This window comes from Drosophila persimilis, unplaced genomic scaffold (assembly GCF_003286085.1).
Source record: "Drosophila persimilis strain 14011-0111.01,24,50 unplaced genomic scaffold, DperRS2 tig00000002-arrow-pilon, whole genome shotgun sequence".
Lineage (NCBI taxonomy): Eukaryota > Metazoa > Arthropoda > Insecta > Diptera > Drosophilidae > Drosophila > Drosophila persimilis.
In genome coordinates this window covers 20,332,945-20,354,802 of record NW_020825289.1, presented here as the reverse complement: position 1 = coordinate 20,354,802, position 21,858 = coordinate 20,332,945, and the positions used below count along the sequence as shown (strand labels likewise).

At 45.1% G+C, this 21,858-nt stretch overlaps 1 protein-coding gene across 13 annotated transcripts; it reads right to left on the bottom strand.

Annotated features, from left to right (window-relative positions):
* Positions 1-38: 38 nt before the first annotated feature.
* Positions 39-21,554, bottom strand: LOC6600882. Of its 13 annotated transcripts, none has more exons than XM_026986823.1 (15): positions 19,867-21,554; positions 12,413-14,119; positions 9,145-9,322; positions 8,748-8,986; positions 8,532-8,650; positions 8,152-8,288; positions 7,951-8,103; positions 6,014-6,109; positions 3,223-3,372; positions 3,062-3,138; positions 2,676-2,987; positions 2,432-2,526; positions 2,286-2,374; positions 1,903-2,219; positions 39-1,829 (listed from the first exon to the last, which is right to left on the bottom strand). In XM_026986823.1, exons 1-15 carry the CDS (start codon positions 19,935-19,937, stop codon positions 1,694-1,696), a joined length of 3,876 nt encoding a protein of 1,291 aa, XP_026842624.1. In that variant the 5' UTR covers positions 19,938-21,554; the 3' UTR covers positions 39-1,693. The 13 variants fall into 13 exon arrangements, with proteins under 13 accessions (XP_026842624.1, XP_026842623.1, XP_026842627.1 ...); XM_026986822.1 differs by having other exon boundaries at positions 39-1,832; positions 19,867-21,553; XM_026986826.1 differs by having other exon boundaries at positions 7,951-8,088; positions 19,867-21,553.
* Between the last annotated feature and the right edge of the window lie 304 nt (positions 21,555-21,858).

The following is a 21,858-nucleotide window of genomic DNA, read 5'->3' as shown; positions in this document are numbered from 1 at the left end:
TAATCCAGAATTATTGTAGTTTGTAATGAAACGAACCGTTTGTTTAATTTTAAGGCAAACGCTGTCCTGCTTTTCTTTTTATTATTTACGTGTAATAAAATACTAAGTTACATAAATCCCCCGACAAGTCGCCGTCCTTTGCCTGATTTATGCTTGAAAGTATGACAAACAAGGACGACTCAAAGACGAACCACTTGCGTTGAGAACTCACGCTCGTAACCAAATATTATTGTATTCCTGAACGGAAATTCTGAATCAATGGAAAATTATGATCCTGACCAGCGGCAGGCGGCAATAAATACATAATTGAAATATAACCGAAACTGAGGCTTTATAACAATTCCCTATAAAAGACAACAATGTCTATGTTTTGTATATATATGTCGTGTATATAGTTGGTTTCTTGTTTGTTCTTCCTTCTTTTGTTTTTTGTTTTTGTCGGTTGGGGACCGCTGAAACGACGGCACCCTGAGGTTGGTTTTCTTTTGAATATACTCGTATTCTTCTTTTGTTTTTTGTTTTTATTTTTTGTTGAGGCTTCTCTACTACGTTGTGTGTCGAGTGGTGTTATTTGTTTGTTTGTTTTTTTGTTTTGTTAGTGAGTGAAAAACTAATAGTTCAACTACTAATGCGCATTCGTTAAACTTGCTTAAATACATTTTGTTTTCTTGTATATTGCTGAGTTATGTTGTTTCCATTTTGCAATGCGTATTTAAATATGCTATATAATCGCAATAATACATAATTGTTTGTTTGTTTGTTTGTTTGTTGGTTGCTCGAGTACATAATAGCTACGCGCATAAATATGTGTGTTTGGTATGCCTTCACGATTCGCTCCGTTTCTTTATATCATAAGTTGATGCGTGTCTGCGGATCTGTTGGTCAGTCGGTCTGTATTTCGACTGTCTCTTACCCTGTTCCACTCTACAATCTACAGGTGTGGTTGGTGTCTGTCTCTGTGTGGGTGTCGGTGTGGGTGTATGTATGTTCTGTAGTAGGTCCATAGGACTAACGCTGTAGCAATTCACAAAAGTCTACTCACTTCGTAATCATTACAATATCGTGGGCATAAAACTTAAATGTAGATTCCCTATAAGGTATGTCTCTCTCTGTGTCTGTATTTTTGTTGTTGTTGGTTGCATGTGTTTTTGTGTGTGTATGTGTGTGTGGCAAACTCTTCTATTGCGGTATGTGGGCTAGGTCTGTGTGGATCTGATTCTGATTCGGATCTGTCTGCTGAGTTTCTTCTCTATCATATAATTTATATTTGTATGTAATTGTTTTTTTTTTCGATTCTTATATTAAAGTCATCACAGTTAGCGGAGCTGAAATTATGAATAATTATTGAGGACATTTTTGTGTAATTGTTTTGTTCTTTTTTTGGATTTTTTTGTTTTGTCTTTTTTTAATGTTTTCTACTAAATCGCAATTGCATATATAGAGTGTCTACCGTAAATTGATTCTTTTTAGTGTACTCTTCTTATCGCTTCTTGGGGTTTCATTTACTAAATTATTATATACGCATGTGTGTGTGTGAGTGGTGTTTTGTGTATGTGGCTGTGTGTGTGGGTGAGTGTGTGTCCTGCAAAATTGCCTTTCAGATGGATGCCCGATGCCCGCCCGCACCGCTCTTCATCACCATCGTCATCGTCTTCGTCATAGTCATCGCCATCGCCATCGCCTCGGCTCAGTGTCATGGGGTGTTGCCCTCGAACAGGGCTCGAAACTCCCCGCTCCGAGGCCTGGGCAGACCCTCGCGTATCGTTTGAACCGGCTCAGCAATGCTCGACTCTGACCCATGCAGTAAATTCTCCTTGAGATCCATGTCACTGCTTAGAATGGTAAGGAAGGAAAGGAATACAGAACGATGCAAGTCAGATCACATGGTCATTTCACACTTACTCATCTTTGCATTCATCGGCCTCGGCAGCCAGGGCATTCACCACGGCCGTGATAGTGTTCGACTCGGGATTGCTCAGCTGTTCGTCCTTCTGCTGCATTATGTTTGGATTCTTGCCGATCTTGTTCAACCGCTCTGCGGCCACAGTCTCCATGGTCTTGCGCATCAGCGGATACTGATCCAGCACGCAATTGAAATGATCCACGCTCAATGAGAATAGATTGCAATAGGTTTCGGCTCGCACGCTGGCCACACGACGCGCATTGGTCAGCAGACAGATCTCACCGAAGTAAGAACCGTCCGATAGTGAGGTGGCAACCTGCGAATCAGACAAAGAATTAGCTACATCTTCTGCGATATGCGGTCTGGGCAGGCAGGGCATTACCTCGCCGTTGGCCATGACAATGTCCACCACGCCCTCCTGAATGAAGTACATTTTTGTACCGATCGTACCCTCCTTTATGATAATATCACCTGAAAGACCGGAACGTTAAGAGTGGGACAGTTTAGAACAGACTTTGGATCAATCACCTGGTTGGAAAACTTCGTATTTCAGTTTAGTAACTACGTCGGAAACGAAATTCGAATCGGCATTAGCAAAAAAAGGCACTGACGCCACGAGGGATCTGTGAAAGGTGAAAGGAGAACGATTGTAATACAACAGACTGAGATGCAAGAGAACACAACAAGAGAGGAAGAACAACTCGACGACGACTCGACGGCTGAATGTAAATCTAGTAGAAGGAATAGACTGGACCGGTCACAGATCGCCCACCTGCAATTGTAGTTGATGACATCCTCGCGCAATTTCTCGCTCAACTCGCCAAGGATCAACTCTTCATCGAAGAATTTACCCTGGTACCGATGCTCAAAGTATTCCGTGATGCGCTGTCGCATGTCGCGCGGCAGCTTGCGGTAGGCCATGTACTCCTCCACCTGTTTGACCTTCTCACGGTACTGCCGCCTGCTGGAGTCCAAGCTCTGGATGAGATTGGTCGCATGACCCAGGAACAATGCGTAACACGTGGCGCCGGATATCATCGACAGCATGGTCAGCCACATGTCTGTCAGTGATTGAGGTGGAAATCTGCAACAATAGAACGTATGATTAAAGTTTTCATCACGAAAAGAGTGGGAGTGGATTTGGTATGAGACACATACCTGCCGTAGCCAATGCACAGCATGTGCGACATAGCCTTGAACAATGCCCACGAATACTGCTCCAGCCAGTAGGATTCCTGAAATCGAATCGAATTAGCCACCCGATAGACCGACTCTGCTCGATTACCGGTTCACCGATTCACGATGGGGTTGTACTGCACCTGCAACTCGTTGATGGATACCCAGGAGTTTGATGGAAAACCCTGCAACATTGGCACTAAGAACTGCAAGCAACCGCTCCAGTGTCCGATCAAGAGCATCATGCAAATTAAATTGAAGATCCTCATGAACACCGAGGCCATATTGAGGAACTGTAACCAGAGTTTACAATCAGATAGAGTGCCACCAATCAACCAGAGAGGTCCGACACCGCTCACTAATGTGTTTGTGTGTGTGGGTGTAAGTGTGTCAGTGTTTGTGTGTATCTGTGTGTGTGCGTGTTACATCTTGAGTGAGTTTCACATTTAAACAAATTCAAACGGTACGGCAAACCAAATGTCTCGGGTAAACGGGAAAGAAAACCCAAACAAAGAATAGAACTCATTGGGAACATTGTTGGAATTTGCGTATTTGGTGAACTTTAGCTTAAGCTTCCAGCTACCGTTAAATATAACAGTTATTGCAGTTATGCCAATCAAAGCAACTAAAACAAAATCGAAAAACCACAGCCATTAAACAAGAATTTACGCAGTCTAGATCCAGTCCATATCTTGCAACTGCACACTTCCCCTTTCCGGCTCTGCTCTGCCCTCAGATATCCTTAGAGATCAGAGATTGTAGCAGAGCAGATCCGTTCAGATCGGATTCAAAATCGGGAGAGTCGCAGAGGCAGGAGGTGGACCTTAACGCAGTCATAGACGCAGTCGAGAACTCGCTATCAATATATAATAAAAGGAGTAGTACATCTGCTGATAAGGTAAAATAAGATAAGATTAGTCTAATGTTAGGCAATGCAACAGTGTCCAGTGTACAGTGTACAGCCTGAGCAATCAATCCAAACTCAATTCAAATTCAAATTCAAACCATTTCTACGTTTCGAAATTAGTGCAAAATCAGCTGCTAAATTATGGTACAAGGTGCTCCATCTTTACTTTGGTTTTTGTAGTTTTTGTTGTTTTTTTTGTTTTTTGTTTTGTGTGTATTTGTTTTCAACACTAAAGCCGTTCAAACGTTCAAATTATTGAAAACGAAACTGGGTATTTTACAATGAAAGCGTTTGTTGGCTCTGACTTTCTCAGTTGTTAGTATTTGTACTACGTAATTTCTGTACAAAAGTAGTAGTTTTTTAAAAAAAACAAACGAACAAACCAACAACAAATTTCAAACGAACATAACCAACCAAAATCATAACAAATATAGAGGAAGAGAGAGAGAGAGAAAGAGAGCAGGAGCAGAGTTGCATTCAAGAAATCAGCTTCTGTGTGCGTGTGTGTGTGTGCGTATTTCGGACACTTACAGAAACCGTTACGACGCGCTTTTGCTGAAATCCTTTGTACAACAGAAACAAAAACAGGAAGAAAGGGAGGGGAGGGGAGAACACAACCAAAAGTACAAATCAAAGCGAGTAAACCAAAAAACCATAACCAGAAAAGAAACAGAAACAAAAACAACAGTAGAAACAGTAGCAGCAGTAGCAACGGTAGCAGTACAGTGGTGTCTGTTAAAAGTAATTGACAGAGAGAGAGAGAGAGAGTGATAAAGAGAGAGTACAGAGTGGGGGAGCAGGAAAGCGCGCAGCACAAAAATGGCGCCAAACAAAAGCAGAAAGCATTGAGCAGAGTGTCGATTAAAGGTGAGAGGTTAGGTTGAGTACGATAGATACGATACGATAGGCTTAGGATGTAGAAAGCGTTTCGGCATGGGCCCGCAAATGTATGCTATAGAATACGAGTATTACGTGGCTAGATATATAGTACAGTGTTCGTGTTCGATCTGATTGATCTGTTGATCTGTTAGCCCGCCTCAGCCTCAGCCTCAGGCAATCAGCATACAATCATCCCACAACTGTTGCAGATTTATTGATTGACTACTTCGTCTGTGTGCGTATGTGTTTTATGTGATGTCTGAGCCTGGGCTTCGGAATCTGTAATCCATAATCCGTAGTCCGGTATGTGGCAATGCGGTGCAGAAGCAAGAGCAGCAGCTGCAGCAGCAGCAACAACAAAAACTTTCTAATGGTGCAGCTTATGGGCGTTTTTACAGTGGGATCAACAGACTAGCTGGTGAGGCTGCTACTCTACTTCAATGGATATATTGGATATATGTATATAGTCGTAAAGCAAAAAGCATTGATCTTCACTGTGGAAAACACCGCTTCAGATTGATTTCTCCTGTGATCTGTCATATTTTCAGGCTCTTCACATCGCTAGAATAGAGGACTATACTTTCAGTGGCATGCCCATGCATGGAATCAAAATCTACGCTATCTAATGTTTCCTCAGGCGAGAGTAATATTACATTATCCCACCCAATTCGTGTGAAGAGCGTGAAAGAGCTTCGATTACGGACCGAAGATTTTGCTATCGATTTTCAGCGCTAGATATTATCGATTACTGCATTTGTTCTCTTTGTTTTTTTACTGTTTATGCATCAAATGAGAAATAGAGAATATGTATGTCAATATCAATCAATCAATCAATGTGTATATAAAAAGGCAGTCTCAGAAAATTTACAGAACGTACGAACGAACGAACATTACGATAAAATCAAGCAAACATGATCAACGAACAATCGAACAATCGAACGAACGAAATGATGCACTAAAACTGAATTTGAATGGCTCAAACATTCCTCAAAAGTGAGTCATGTTGCGCCGATAATACATAATTATAATTGGAATCAATCAAGGCTTTTTGTTTTTTTTTTTGTTTTTACCAACGAATGTATATTGAAGTTGTTGTGTTTTGTTGATTTTTGATTTTTGTTTGTTATTTTTATTGGATGGTGGTTTACCTTGAGAATTAGGTTGCTTTTTGTCAAGCCATCTTTGTCTTTTCTGTGCATTCTCCCTCTGCGATCAGCACTTTTTTTCTGTAGATTCTGCAGAATCTAAAAACCATATATATACACAGGTATTTTAGGCCCTGATTCAGCTTATTGGATTTTGTATACATAATTTATTTTTATTTCATTTTTGATCTCTTTACTGGGAATCTTAATCTGATTTTGATTTTCGTTTTCATTTTCATTTTCATTTGGCAATTCTTTGTTGGATACTTTTTGGTAAACATTTCATTTCTTTTCTTTTCATCGCTTCCGTTGAGCGGTTCAAAAACAAAATAAACATAAATCATAAGGTATGTGGGTTACCAAGTTAGGCTTGGTATATCCTTTAAGAAACTGTATTTGTACGTATCTCAAAACGGGGGTGAGGTGTGGTGGAGTGGGGTCTAGGGTTTGGATTGGATTGGGGTTATTCTTCGGAGAGATGGGAGAGAGGGTAGAGCGGGGAGAGAGCGGGGATAGAGAGGAGAGAGAGTCAAAGACATTCCTTAAACACCTGAGAGTGCCGGAGATGTCCTTCGATTCAAAGAAGTTGTACAAAGTGCAATGAAGAATTGGTTTGAGTGCTTCAAAGTCAGCAAGAAATGAACAGAAAATCGAATATCAGATCAACAGAAGCGGTAAATCGAAGACTCAACAGAAGAAATGTGGAAAGAAAGCAAAGGGGGATCTTCCCGTGAAGTCCTCAAGCTTGCCTTAGAGAGCGTTAGATGGTCAAAGGATAAGTATTCGATTCGATTCGATTCGGTTCGATTTGTGTGTGTATTTATGCTTGTTATGTGTGTGTAGTGTTTGTTTGAATGTGTCATAGATAGGATGTGTGTGTGTGTTCTTGCAGTATTTTGGCCTAGGCGGGATTTTGGATGGATCTGGTCTGGGACTCGAAGCGCAGCAGGCGCACAACACGAAACGAAACAAACATCATTGGTAGGGGGGGATGGGATACAATACACAATTGACAATTGTATAATATACAAACTGAGTTGAGGATTATGGTACAACGACTGTCTGTCTGATTTTTTGGTTCTATGTTCGTTCGGTTCGGCTTAATAGACATTTAAACGGTATTACGGTTAGGAGGTGGAACGGTACGAGAAAAAGTTTCATATTACTTGGTAAATAATCGAACGCATAAGGTTTTAAACGGAAATCAAAGACACAGAGCTTCCAGAAAACATTTCAAATAAAATAGTATCGTACATAGTTTGAACATTTCTTTACGGATATACAATACATGCGGATGGATGCACGCATGTGTATGTGACACATATTCATTCAGCAAAGAAAAGTGAGCACTTCGTGGACTAGTCCCCTGACCATCGACCCCTGCCCTGCCCTGCCCTGCCGTGCCCTGACGACTGTGCTAGGTGACATCTGTGTCACTGGGAACCTACACATACACAGATCCTAGATCCTCGAAATCGAAATCTGTTGTGGTGTGGTGGCGAGTGAACGAGTAAGGAGTAGTATTTTGCGAGTATGCTGATCTTACGGTCGAGAATTGGGTCGCAACCGAAAAGGATACTGAAAAGGAAACTTAAAAGGAAACTGAAACTGAAACGGAAACGGAAAAGGAAACTGAAACTCTAACTCAAAGTGGAACTAAAATGTGAATGACGAAACTCAGGAATCAGAGATACTCGTACATACATACATATAATAATGCATAATACATAATGCATATGATATGTAATATCGTACAATGGCATTGTAAAGACATTACAAAAGGAAATCAAGAAAGTAGGGTAGGGTAAAGTAATGAAATATCATCGTACATACATCGTACATACATACATACATATGTTATGCAAACCGAAACAATATAGTAGAAACGGTAACGAGAAACGTTTCGAAACGTTTGGCAAAATGTAGCCGTGAGTACTCACATAGACCTCCTCCCATTGGGATACGTAGCGCACGAGGCGGGAGAGCCGGAGCAGGCGGACGAGGGAGAGTAGTTTAGCTAGGCGCAGGATGCGCAGGGCGCGTCCGGCATGCAAAATTTGAAAAGAATCAGAGAAATCCTGCAATTTCATAATCTTAATCAATGTGTTGCGTACTGCTTCTCAAAATACATGGACACTTACTTGATTGAAAATTAAAAATATATAATCTAGCGGTATCGACGAAATCAAATCGAGAAAAAACCAAGTTCTTAAATAGTGTTTAGCTATAAGCTTTGGATCCAATATTACTTGTTCAGCGTTGTCTTGTTGCATAATTCCTAAGAAACATTCGGGGCGAGAGATCACATCATTGTTTAGAACAAAACAGAATGAAGCACAACCACAACCCACAACCACTCGGGCTCGAGGCCTGAACCAGCCCGAGGTGGGTGAGTGTCCGGAATAGGGTTATTTACATACATATGTGGATAGTAGTAGTAGTAGTAGTAGGTTCGTAAGATGATTATGTGCATTACCTGTTCTAAAATTGACTACAATATCTATTAAAAAAATAGTATCACTTAGGCAGTTGAAGGCAATCCATCGTGTGCTCAGATCATCGTTGAAGAATGATATTGCGACTGGCAGGATAATAAGATTTGCTACTAATAATAAAAGCATGCAAAGGTCCCAGTAAAACCTGTCGATCAGATCAAATCAGATTTGAATACAGATTAGCAAAAGGATAACACAACCATTAAACGATCTTTTTAATCCCTCATCCGAGCACAACTCACCTGAATGAACTGCACGGGTGTATGACCCAATGACCGGAAGTTTTCTGACGTATGCGCTCCTTGACCAATGCCTTGCGGCTGCCAAATAGTTTCATGGCCAAACGATTGTCCGTCGGCTGGAACCATGATTGCAATTGACTTTTTAGGAAATTCGCAGAGACTTTTTCCGACACGATCGGTATGTTCGGCATCGGCTCCTCTTTCGGAGTGCCGTACAACGACACGTCATCAAAGTGTACCTGCGGAGGCGTACAAAAACCATTAATCAAATACATCCAGAATCTCTCGCAATTTGCCTGAGTCTACAGTCTACAGTCTATAGTCTGTTAATGGCGGGTATAGTATATGTTGTGTTATATGTGCGTGATCAGTCCTGTGCAAATATTACAAATAAAACCTTTGCTCTTGCCATTTCGGTTCCTTGGTCGCATATTAGCAGTGCCTCATCATCGAAAGCGGTGACCAGCGAGTCGGTGCAGGTGTTTTCAAACGAAATTCGCAAATCGTTCTCATTCACATTCAAGACGGAGCAGTACGAGCAGCGCACCGATTCCTCACTATCGCCGCTCAGCAAACTGAAAGGGGGGAGGGGAACATTGTTACAATATATTGAACACATACACATACATATGTAGTACATATATATAAGAGCGGCATATGGTCGACATGCCGACCATATAATGAACGCTCCTCAGATTTCATTTTAGCTGGAATTCTTTCTAAACAAAACTCTCCAAATACGCGAAAGAGACATCCGACCCGAATATTTCGAAAAATACTTTGTGGAATTCCCGCCAACTGTATTACATTCCCGCTCCTCGGACTGCTCTAGAGTTCTCAGAAACAGACAGAATATCAATGTTAACTTTGAACACTTAATTCCGATTATCATAAAACATAACTAAAGCCCTGGAAAATCACTTCCTGAATGTATTCCGTTGAAAATGATCCCATAAGGTCGCGGTCCCCAGAGATAAAGTGAAAGTATGCTCCACACTATACGCGGGATGTCAAGGTGGTTTGGGGTGGGGTAGGTTAGCACGCCGGTTATTTTTGTTCCTTTATGTCGTTTTTTGTCGTTTTTAATTATGCCACACGCACGTTGCAAGGTTTAACAAAGTAGAGTGCGACAGAGAGTGCGCCTGGTCTGGTCTGGTCTGGTCTGGGTTTGCCTGGCCCATTCGATGCTGATTGCCAAGGTTTTCCGGCACCGGCACCGGTACCACCACCACTCCCCACTTCCCACTCCGCACGACGCTGTGGAAATGTTGTTGTTTGCTCTGCTTGCGTTTTTTGGAGCACCGTCGCGTCGCTGGCAGTCAGTGGCAGTGGCAGCGGGGGAGACTGAACGACAAATCGCGTGGTATTCAGCGCGGATCTATTGTTAGGAGACGGAGACGCGTGCAGTTACGTTACCCTGGTCGGGTCGGGGGCTATGAATGTTACGGTTATTCATACGTCGTATTCGGTTTCGGACTCGTAATCGCATTTGTATGTATTTCTATTTCTATTATTATTATTATTTCACTTTGGCATTTGTACTTTTTTTGTACTTTTTGCGCCTCTTCACACTCAATTGATGGTGGTTTTTATATTTCGAAATGGGAAAGTTTCATTTTAATTAAGCCTGATGAATGAAGCTGATTTAATTTAATCTTCGCCCTAATGAATTTATTAGTTATCATGATTCGGAAGGCAGACCAGAACAGAACAGACCAGACCAGACCGTTGAGAACAACCGCAGAACGAGCTCTAACATTTCCCAGATATTGGATTACACATAAATTGGTGATTACGTTACGATTCTTAATTGTGGTTTCACTGTCTGTTTTTTACATTTTTTTACATTTTTTTGGTTTTTTTTTTTGTTTTCACTGTGTGTTTTTTTTTCTGCCGTTCTGTTGGCAACTGGAAACGTGCCGCAGCAGATGTTTTGTCTCTGATTTAACGACGACTTACACATATAGGGTGTTGGCGGGGACTAGGCTGGACGAGTATGGGATGGGGTTCGGTTCTATGAGTACTCCACGTTGTTACAGCGGCAATCTTTGTGCGACTAGCGGCGGCACGGGCCGAGCACAGTGCTCACAGCTGGCCGGCCAACGCCGGCAGAGCACTCCGAGTGGCCGAGCGTCGTTTCGGGATCGCCTTCGGGCGTCCTCGAGAAGCCGCGGGAGGTACGGTACGGATACGGAGATCGCGAGAGACGGAGATGCAGACGCCGACGCCGACGCCGACGCAGACGCAGACAGAGACACTTTGCTTTCGATTGTACGACGAGACGAGTATTACCTCGAACATCAATTGCTGGCGATCCAGATCGGATCGGAGCGGGTCGTATCGGATCGGATCGGGATATGATGCAGTCGTTTCGAGAGAGCAGAAAGACCGAAATTGGCTGGCAATTGTCTAATTAAATGAGAGATAATTGAGAGATTGACACCAGCTTGTGCACTTGGCGATAGTTTCTTCTCTTCTGATTTCCCGTTGCCTTTTACTGTTACTGTTTATAGTTTTTCTGTTTTTTGTTTCGTCAGGGGCAGAGGCTGGAGCTGGAGCTGAAGCTGAGACTGGGCTGCCGCTGGATGCTGCTGCTGCGGCTGCGGCTGCTGCTGCTGCTGCGACGACAACTTGATAACCTGTTCTGAACCCCGCGACGCTGTTGCACAATAAATAAATAAAGAATTTGTGTAGCTTTTTAATTGATTTCGCGGCGCGACAAGACGAGCGGCGACGCAAATTATGGCTGGATTCTTCGCAGAAATTGATGCCAATAAAAGCACACACCACCACAGAACACAACGATCCGGCAAACTATTTGAAAGCGAAACATAAACAAACAAACGATCCGATCCGATCCGTTCTGATCCGATACGATACGTTTCGATTCGATTCGAGAATTTCGTTTAGATTTCATGCAAATGTATGCGCTCCGATCCGATCCGCTCTGCCCTGCCCTGCTATCTGTCTGGTCAGCGGAGATGGCAAGAAGGCAAGAAGGAAGCGAAGCCAGACGCTAGGTCTGGGTCTGGGTCTTGGTCGCCTCGCGTCGCGTCGCGTTCTCTCTCTCTCTCGCTCGTTGCTGATCTGGTGCAATAAATTACAAATATTATTGACTTTGCTGTTTATTCTGGCCAGTTGCCGTTGCCGGGCAGAATCGAATCGGTATGATAATGAAGCTAGTTTTCCGCATCGTTCACAAAAAGGAATTTCCCGTTTTCCGCCCTTGCCAGCGATACTCGATACGTGATACTCGATACTCGACTAATATCGTTGGCTAGTCGCTTATCGCTAATCGATAGCTACCAGAAACCAAATCCTTTGCTGCGTTGTCTTTTAATCGCGGGTGCGGGTTCGCCGCTCGAATAAAGTTCACTGCTCGACGGCCATTTAGAAGCTTATTGCGCGGACTGAGCCGCGACCAACACGAGCCAGGCCCAGACTCGGGCAGAGATGGCATTATGCAAATAGCGGCGATAAGCCCAGTACCAGTAACCAGCACAGAAAAAACCGGTAAGAGACAGTCGTCTCGCGAGTCGCGACTGTGGCAGCGCTTTGCATGCGTAATTTTCCACTTGTAAGTTTTGGAGCAATGGCAATGGATCTCTCAATCTATTAGCTATGGGATGGGCTTGTGGGGGGTCTACAGCACTATGAGTACTCACCGTTCGCCAAGCTTGCTCTTGTGCCGTCGTATGTGGCGTCGGTTAAAGCTGTTCGTGCACGAGGTGGACGTAGGACGCGACGGATACGGATACGGATGATGGACACCGAAGTTGTGCAGCTGCAGCGACGCCTTGAGATTGGCCGGTGCTGTGGCCGAGGCCTGATGGATGTAAGGATAGCCGTGGCCGTTTCCAAGCACTCCCGCACTGGCTACAGTGATGGTCGACTCGCCCACAGCCTCATTGGCCGCCTCGGAGGAACCCTCCTGCTGGGACCCGTTGCTGGAGGAGTGGTGCGTGTAGTCCGTGGGGGCGCTCAGCTGGCGATTGAACTCTGCCTTGCGGCGCGTGAGGTCTGTCAGGCAGTACTTGTTCAGGTGTCCGTTGCTCGACACCGAGCTCTTGGGCGATGAGGCCAGATGGTGTGCTTGTGCTCCCGCGTAGTGGCCGTGTCCGTGTCCGTGTCCTTGGGCATGCAGCTTGTGGCATGAGTTGCTGCTGACGCTGAGCTGCTTGTTGCCGGCGCTCTGCAGCAGATTGCAGTTCTTGCCGCTGCTTATCTTGGCCGCCAGCGAGTGCGGCACCGGTGGACTCTTGCCCGTCGTCGGAATGGTGTTGCTGCCGCTCCCGCGATACTCGCTCTCGCTCTTCACGGACGCTCTGTAGGCCGGGAAGGTCTTCGTCTTGCTCTTCAGCGATCCGTTGAGGAGCAGCTGTTGCTGGCGTGCGGCAACCGCGGATAGTGCTGGCAGCTGTTGGGACTGCTGCTGCGGACGCCCAGTCGTCGCCGTCGAGGATGAGGATGAGCTGGCCGGGGCTGATGCTGAGTGAGGATTGGGCGTGGATGTGGACGCGGATGTGGATGTGGCCTGCGGCTGTAGCGAGTGCTTCTTCTCCACCAGATACAAGTTGAGGTACTTGTCGCCCGGATGCAGCGAGTTGTCCGACACCGCGTTCGACTTGGAGATGATCTGGCCCTTCTTCTTGGCCGTGCGCGTCTTCAGCGAGAGGTTGCGCAGCTTCTTGGACTGCTCCTTGATCTTGTTGGTGCGCAGAAACGACGGACTGTTGGCGATGCACTTGAAGATGTACGTCTCGTTCACCAGCTGCTGCTTGTCGCTGCCGCTGTAGTCGTACTCGCTGTTCAGATTGAGATTGAGATTGGTCAGATGGCGTCTTTCCCGCTCTCGATCTCGATCACGATCCCGATCCCTGTCACGCTCAGGGTCCGGCTCTGGATCTGGCTCTGGCTGTGCTAGCTGCTGATCACTGTAGTGTCCCTTCAGCAACGATGCGTCCGCTCCCGCTCCCGATCTTGCTTCAACGGTTGGAGCTGCACTCAAGCTGCGCGTGTACTCGTGGCAGGCATCGTAGAGCGCCGAGTGGCCGCCAGTACTGCTCACGCTGTGCGTGCCGCAGCTGACCGGACTGTGGCTGTCGAGGATGCGCAGTCCACTGCGGCTGTCGCTGGAGTTCTGCTTCGAGATGCCGCTCGAGAGCCGGCTGCTGCTGCTGCGATGACGGTGCTGCTGCTGCTGCTGCTGGGCCCGCTGCTCATCCCCCGCTGGCCCGGATCCGGATGACGCCTGCCCGTGACTGAGACTGGTCAGAGACTGCCGCACCAAGTGCTGGTGCGAGTGCGAGTGGCGCTGCGGAGGCTGCTGCTGCTGCTGATGGTCGTCGGGGTACAAGTTGTCGCGGCTAGCTCTAGACTCAGCAAAATCCAGCATCCGAGGCGGAGGCGGCAGGAGGGCAGAAACAGAAGAAGGAGAGGCGGAAAGAAAGAGGAGACAAGAATGAGAACGGGTAAATGATGCTGGAACGAATGGCAAGAGTCGCCGCAAACACACAAATTTATCTATTTCGAATTGGCAGATATATGTGCAGCATTTGGGGGCGGGGCGGTGAGGTATGGGGGGGGGTTCGTACTGGACACGGGGTGTGGACAGAGGCAGTGATAGTGCTACGCTAAGTGAGCAGGAAACAGTGTGGAAAACCGCGACATACAAACAAAGAAAATTGTTAATTATAGATATTGATTGTGCAACATGAGAGGAGGCGGAGTCGGAGGAGGATCGAATTCCCCGCAACGAGCATGTGTGTATGTGTGTGTGTGTGTGTGCGTGTGAGTTCATCATGCAGTAGACACTCGATCCGGCCCACAATACGACAAGACTGCACGCCTCTGGTCCAGCCATCGAGGCCCCACTATGTTACCCGCGATGTGTGATACAATTTATAGAGACATCTATATAACAATGGTCATGCTCATCTGGTTTCAGATCGCGCGAACAAATTCAACTAAATTAATGTACAGCAGCACGCATGCCAGGCAATACATAGATACAAATAGCTACAGAGGCATAGATACAAGCGTAGATGCAGATGCAGATGCAGATATACCGATACCAGAATGATATACAATGTATGTATGAGCGCGTGCCCAAAATGGAACTGAACCGGTGGCCGGCGGCCGGCGGCGGAAGTACTCTAAATCAAATTTGCCCTAAAAGCTAGCGAAGGCGATAAGATAAGGCTGCGCCAGGCGGACCCACCCGGCTGATAAAGCGTGGGAGCAAAAGGCGACTACAGTGGCGCAGAACGGAAGCTGCGGATACTAAAAGCATTCGATGATGGTTTGTTCCGCTGCGAAACGGATTTGGCCCACAGTGCCTCGGGACGGGGGAGGGGCGGCAATCAATGCGATGAAACGTAAGGAAAACTATTGTTGACAGAACTAAGCAGAACCCTCGACGCAATGTCTGTGTGTGTGTGTGTGTGTGTGTAGATCCGAACAAAAGGAAAACAATTGAAGCGCTCCAAAGTGTGGGTGTGTGTGTTTGTGTGTGTGGGCCTCGAGCAGTACGCGATGTTTCTGGGTACGGATTTGGGACCGGCTCCCGATGGCAAAAATCGAGGGGAGTGGGATAGGGATGGGGAAGGGCAAATGTTGTAAAGCAAATATGTATATTCGTAATCCCCCCCCGCCGGAATCGAGTGAAATCAATTTCAGTCAATTAGGTGCTCCCCCCATCACGCCATGGGCGCAATTATCTCAATCTGGATTTGCATTTGAATCGGAATCAGAATCGGAATCGGAATTGGAGCTGGCATTTCTGTAAGCACAAGTAAATATATTTCAAATATTTGCACGCCAATGCGGCACCCCCCTCCCCCCCTCCCTCGATGAGTGTGCACTTCACAGATAGACAGCTCAGTAGCTCAGTCGTGCACATCCGTTCGTAAGCTATGGGTGTGTGTGTGTGTGTGTGTGTGTATCTGAGACCTAATCTGGCCGAAAGTCCATTTCGGTTAGAGCAGCCCAATCAGAGCAAAAGCATCGAGGGCTCTTGGCCCCCGGGGAATTCCAGCGCTGAGAGGCAGGCCGCAGGCCCCAGCACATACATAGATGAAATCTGTGGATAGTCTGGATAGGCAATCTCTGCTGCTGCTTTCCACTCGTTGATCTGATGGCTTTTTTCATTTCATTTGGTTTCGAGTGTTTGCCACCTGTCAAGTGCTGCAGTCAAAAGTATATGCCCCTCTCCTCTCCCACTCCTTGCAGAGAAACGGGTGTCCGAGTCGCCCCCCAGTGTCCCCCATTTTTGGGTGCTGAGCAAACAAATAAGACAACCTTGTTAAGTAATTGTATGGATGGGGCTCGAAACGAAAGCTCTGCGGCAAGGGCACAGCCACAGCCACAGCCACAGCCTCAGCTAAGCGGCTGCTGCTTGTCCAATGTCAACTTTGGTGCATTGGAGTGGTCTTCCAGCCGGGGGGATTAGTGGAGCACGTGCTGCCCAGCCTTGGGGCCGCACAGCGAGGCGGCTGTCGAAGTAGCACGACTCACAATATGCCTCAATTAATAATTCAAAAGCCAATTGAAGGCATTAAGCGTAAGTTCCTAATTGACCCGGCTGCGTCGCTGCCTGCATTCTGCCACTTCATTTATCGATCTTAAATCAGTGGAAGCTGTAAGCCCCCAAATAGGGGGATCTACAAACATATAGTACACATACATACTGGTAGCCATAACTTAGTATAAATGTACATGTGCAACTCAAATTGCTTTCGCTCCTATTTTTCATAGTCGATTTAGTTTTGAATGAACTTTAGAACTATTACCTGGCCCCAATCTCCACCCGAGCACCAAGCTCGGGGGGAACTATTTTTAAATGGATTTTGGCAAATATTTAGGGAAATGAATTCAATATGCAATATTTAATGACGCATGAGCTAGCTGGAAACTGCTGCAGGCAGGCAAAATCAAACAAAATTGAAAGCAAATTACCAAACATGCCACTCGAAACACACACACACACATTTCGCTGTAAACAAATTACGAAAATTTCCATTTTTAGTGCTTCAATGTTTACAATTCTGCCAGTCCACAAAAGGCAGCCTCTGGGCGGGGCGGTAGTTTATTTGAACAGAACTACATTTATCTGTGATTGCTGTTTGAAAATGTATCGACTAGGCGGGGGGCAGGTAATTTGGGATACATTAAAATACCTATTGAGTGTTTTATTCTACTGTTAAGACAAATTAAGCAAACGGTTTCAAAGAAATATAAGGCAAGGGGAATAAATATATGTAGTTATTCCAAAAGCTAGAACGCTAATGGCTACAGTTGGAACCGAAACAAGGAGCAATGGGACAATCGTACAGAAAGCCACGGAATATAACACTGCGCACAGTCTCGTAGTGAATTCTGGAGATTCACTAATAATATTAGGATCCGACATATCTCAGTTTCTGGTATCTAAGACCATAATAAATATGGTACACTGTCAATCGAAACGATTTTCAGACGACCTTTGTGAATCAGATCTGGCCGGTTTTAGCCATTTGATACACATTCAGATAGTCAGACTCAGGTCATCTAATGTCATTCAAATAAAGCACCAATCTGGCAATTATTTCATTTGGGACTTGAAAAGATTTCCGGCTGGACAGCCAAATGACACACAAAACTCGATGTGAATAATATCATTTTTGGCTAACCAGAATCGTAACAATATAATCCATTAATTATACGGAGAGCTGAGCAATTAATAAACCTTTTTTTACGAGCAAACAAAGAAATGCTATATCATTTCCATTTGTCATGCGATTCCAAAATATAATTTCGAAAAAGTTCGATTAGATTTATAAGACTACATACAATATGTACATTTAAAGGAATATGAAGGCTAAGAGGTATGGGTCTGAGTCTGGGTTTGGGTCAGGGGTGTGTGGTGTGGGTTGCGGGGATTATAGGGAGGGCTGGATCTTAAGCAGGCATTGTTATAAGTCATTAAGCGATGCATTTGGAATTCGGAGTTAATTTGGTTCTGGAAAGGGTTGTCGTCGTCGTCGTCGGACTCTGCTTGGAGAGGGGTAGAGGGGGGAGCAAAGTGCATCAAAGTTAATGAGTTTACTTTTACTTGCAACAAGAAATTGTGGAGCTCAAGAGTTTCAAACTTGCGAGTGTGTAGCGGGGGGGTGGAGGGAGGAACGAGCAGCAAAGTTAATAGCATTAAAAGTGTATCTTATTCTGTATGTTGCAGTTGTAATTGTATTGGTAGAAAGTAGCAGAGCAGTAGTATTAGTAGTAGAAGTACATAGTAGTATTAGAGAAACTACAATATATGTATGTATATTTATAGACAAAAAGAGAAAGGCAGTGACTGGGAGTCAGTCAAAGAGAGAGAGAGAGAGAGAGAGAGAGAGGGGGAATATTCGGAACTTGGTCGGCGGTACCTTCGCTGATGATGTCAGGGCAGCTGTCGAAATTTTTGTTTGATCTGATTTCGCTTCTGTTCGTTCGGGTTCGGGTTCTTGTTCTTGTTCTGGTTTGTTTTTTTTTTCTTGTTGTTAATGCTTACTTTATGGTTCAACTTTTTGTACTTTTAAGCAAAGTTTTCTGTAAAACAACAATAACAACATTGACACAAAATAAATCCCAGTTATTCACATGGCGAAAACGAATGCAATGCAAATAAAACAAAACCAAGGAAACAAACCGAAGACAAAACCAACTGAGCGAAACAAATAACTAAAATGAGATTCGTTGATGGGAGATAAGAAATTAAATTCCTGCCTGTGCATGTCTATGCAAGTCTGTGCATGTCTATGCGTGTTCGCAACTACATATGTAGTTGAATTCGAATTATCGAGCTTCCTTTTGCACATCGATAGGAGCAACAGCAACAATAACAGCCTGCCTTAGGGCGCCGACGCTTTTGATACTCTATCTATCGATATATACATATATGTACATATCCTTCGATAACTTGCCACTAGAGAGTGTTGTGTTTTTGGGTTAGTTTATCTTAATACTCGTATTATTTGTTTGGATTGAAACATATGGACGGACATGATATCTCTTCAAAATCACACATCTGAAAGAGTATAAAAAGAACGGCCGTTGTGGCCTTCTGCTGGTCGCTGTCAGCGTATGTGTATCTGCGTGAGTGTGGGTGTGTGCCGTGTCCATGTGAATAAGCTGTGTGAAAGCAACACAACAACGAAGTCAGCAAGCACTTATCGATACGTACATACAGGCACATAACACAACACATCACAACACATAAACAGAACAGCAGCCGAAATTCGGTCAGTGGTTAAATCATTTCGTTGAAGTAAAAGCAAAAGCACACAAACGCACACACAGGCAAAGCACAACTGCAATTTCAAGTACAGTGGCGCCCGGCTGTATGCAACGAAAGTGCTTTGACACTATTTTCCAGCGTTGCATTGTGTGTGGGAGCGTGTATGGCTATGCACTGTGTATGCTGCTGGCGTGCCTGGTGTGGCCATCCATTGTTGCTGCTATTGTTCGCTCGGCTTTTAATCTAGTTTTTGTAATTGCATTGACTAGAGTGACGGATGATGGGACCTCCTGTGGCCTCTGGCCCCTGACCAGGCATGTGAATGTGAACGTGAATGTGAATGTGAATGTGCTCTTTCAGCCGGTCAAAGGAAATGCTCCTAATGGAGGACAGTGGAACACTTGGCCATTGCCCGACCGACATTCTGCTGCGCACTCTCCCACATACATAAGCACACACACAAACATACACGTGAACAGTAACAAAAACAACAACAGCAGCAGCAACAACATTTACAACAATAACAGGGTAACGGTAACTCAAGAGACAAACGAACAATGACACCATCGACAAATAACAAAAAAAAAAACAAGGACAAAACGAAATCGAACAACACAAAAAATATGAACAGAATTACATACATCTCATCGAAATTTATGAATAATGGTGTGCGGTGCGAGTGTGGGCACAGGGTGTCACCACTCTGTGGTGATCCTTCGTAATCATTCCTTATCACACGAATCACCCCAATGCACGCACTCGCACAACTGTACATTGATCGTGCACAACACAACAACAGTACAAAGGACATAGACATGGAGAGGGCATACGTGGGTATATGATGGATGGGTTTTCTCATACCGTTGATCGTTGGTAAAGGTTCCGAATGCTCCAGGACCGCTGACTCGGCGCTGAGTGTGTTTCACGTGCATTTTCTGTCAACAACGCCGCCGTCACGTCGCCACCACTAGCACCACATCGAGTAACGGTGAAGTTTCGCCACTCTCTCGCCACTTTTGACTTTTACCCGCTATCTGCTATCCGCTATCCTCTAACCGTTACAGTTGCCGCTAAACTCCTGATGTGGTGGCTGTTGGTGCCTTTTGTTGGGGCTATTCCGTCCTATAATGGACGCCCCGCGATGACTGATGCAATTCTTAACCCTGTTATGGGCATTTTTTAGGTGTTTATGTGGGTGTGTGTCTGTGTGTGGAGTGGGGGTGCAACTTCCGTTTCGATTTTTGGCATTAACTAACACAGGTCCAATGCCAAAATAAATTGCTTTTCGTTGTGTGTTAGTCTATCTGTTTCACTCTCACTGCATTGCCTCCTGCTTGTTGTCCTCCTTCCGGGGTTTGGGGTTCGGTTATTTTGGTGGGTTCTTGGGTGTTAAGTAACGTAGGGTTGAATGTCTAAAAAGTAGCTCCTAAAATAGTTAACAGCACTTGCTTGTATTGCTTTCGGTTTTGCACGTTTCGCTTCGCTTCGTTTCGATTCGATTCGTTATTCGTTATGCGGGTGTTTGCTTGGAGGTTATGTGTTCATATCATGTATATCTGCCGGCTTGTACAATGTATAATAATACCATATGTTGCTATTTATAGTTTAGTTCGGGTTGCAGCGTTGTTTGGGGTTATTCGTTTGTACTTTGGATTATAAATGTCGTTTTTCCTCTACGGTATCGTTATTGTTTTTGGTGGTGGTGTAGAAGGTGATGGTGGGGCTGGAACTGGAGCTGGAACTGGAACTGGAGCTGAGGCCGAAGAACAAGAAGGGCTGGATTGGGTGGGCGGGATCAAGATCCGGATCCGGATCGGTGAATAATTTATCACAAAAAAACAACAACAACCGAGCCGGGGGATGATGGAGCGTTGTTACTTTGGCTTAGTTTCCTTACTCCGAAATGTATGCTATGGAATGGTAATGGGGGTTCGGATTCCTCCTTTTATCTTCTCTCCTCTCCACTTTCACTTCCTCCTGCTCTTTGCAATTTAATGTTTGGTCATGAAAGTTTAATGAACGCACAGCGGGCAAGGTTTGGCGTTTCTGGCGTTGCGGTCGCTCTTTGGAGCGATGGAAGTGAGTCAGGTTAAGGCGTTTCGGTGCTACTCCCTCCTCCTCCTCCTGCAGCTGTGCGGCCCAAAGTTACGTCAAGGCAGGCGCCACACAGGAAACCCAAAGCAGGTAGTTTTCCTATATATATATATATGATGTGTGTGTGTGTGTGAGCGCGTATATCTCCTTGGATTCTAGCACGAGCGGCACGACACGCGAGCGAGAAAGGATGCGGCTGGGCGGGGGCAAGGACCGGACCGGACCGGGTGGGGTCCCTCCTTGGCACGGCTTGGCGTGGCGGTGTCCTTCGCCACCCAATTAATGCATTAATCGACCTCGTTACTTATTCAGATGCAATTTGAAAGGCCTAGGTCGAGTAGGACTAGGGGCCGTGACTCTGAGTGTTACTAGAAGTGAGAGTGGGAGTGGGAGTAGTTCTGAGGATGCTCGGGCTCGTTTAGCGACATTATAAAAATAAATCCATATAGGTAGATATATAGATTGGCGTATATGTTCGGCTACAGCTAGGTATCTTGTATATATCTTTTAGGTGTATATATTATATATGTATATATTGTATAAGAGAGGCAACTACTTGGTAGTTTTAGTTAGTCGTTAAGTGCGTTAATGTTGCGGCTACGAGTATTTGATTTGCTTCCTACTTGCGGAGACGCACGTCTCTCTACAAACTACGAGGTTAGTTCCATATTACTCTACGATCCAATCCAACGATTGGATTGGGGGGTACTCTCTATCTCTATCGCTATCCTTATCCTCCCAGCAGTGAACAAACGTCAA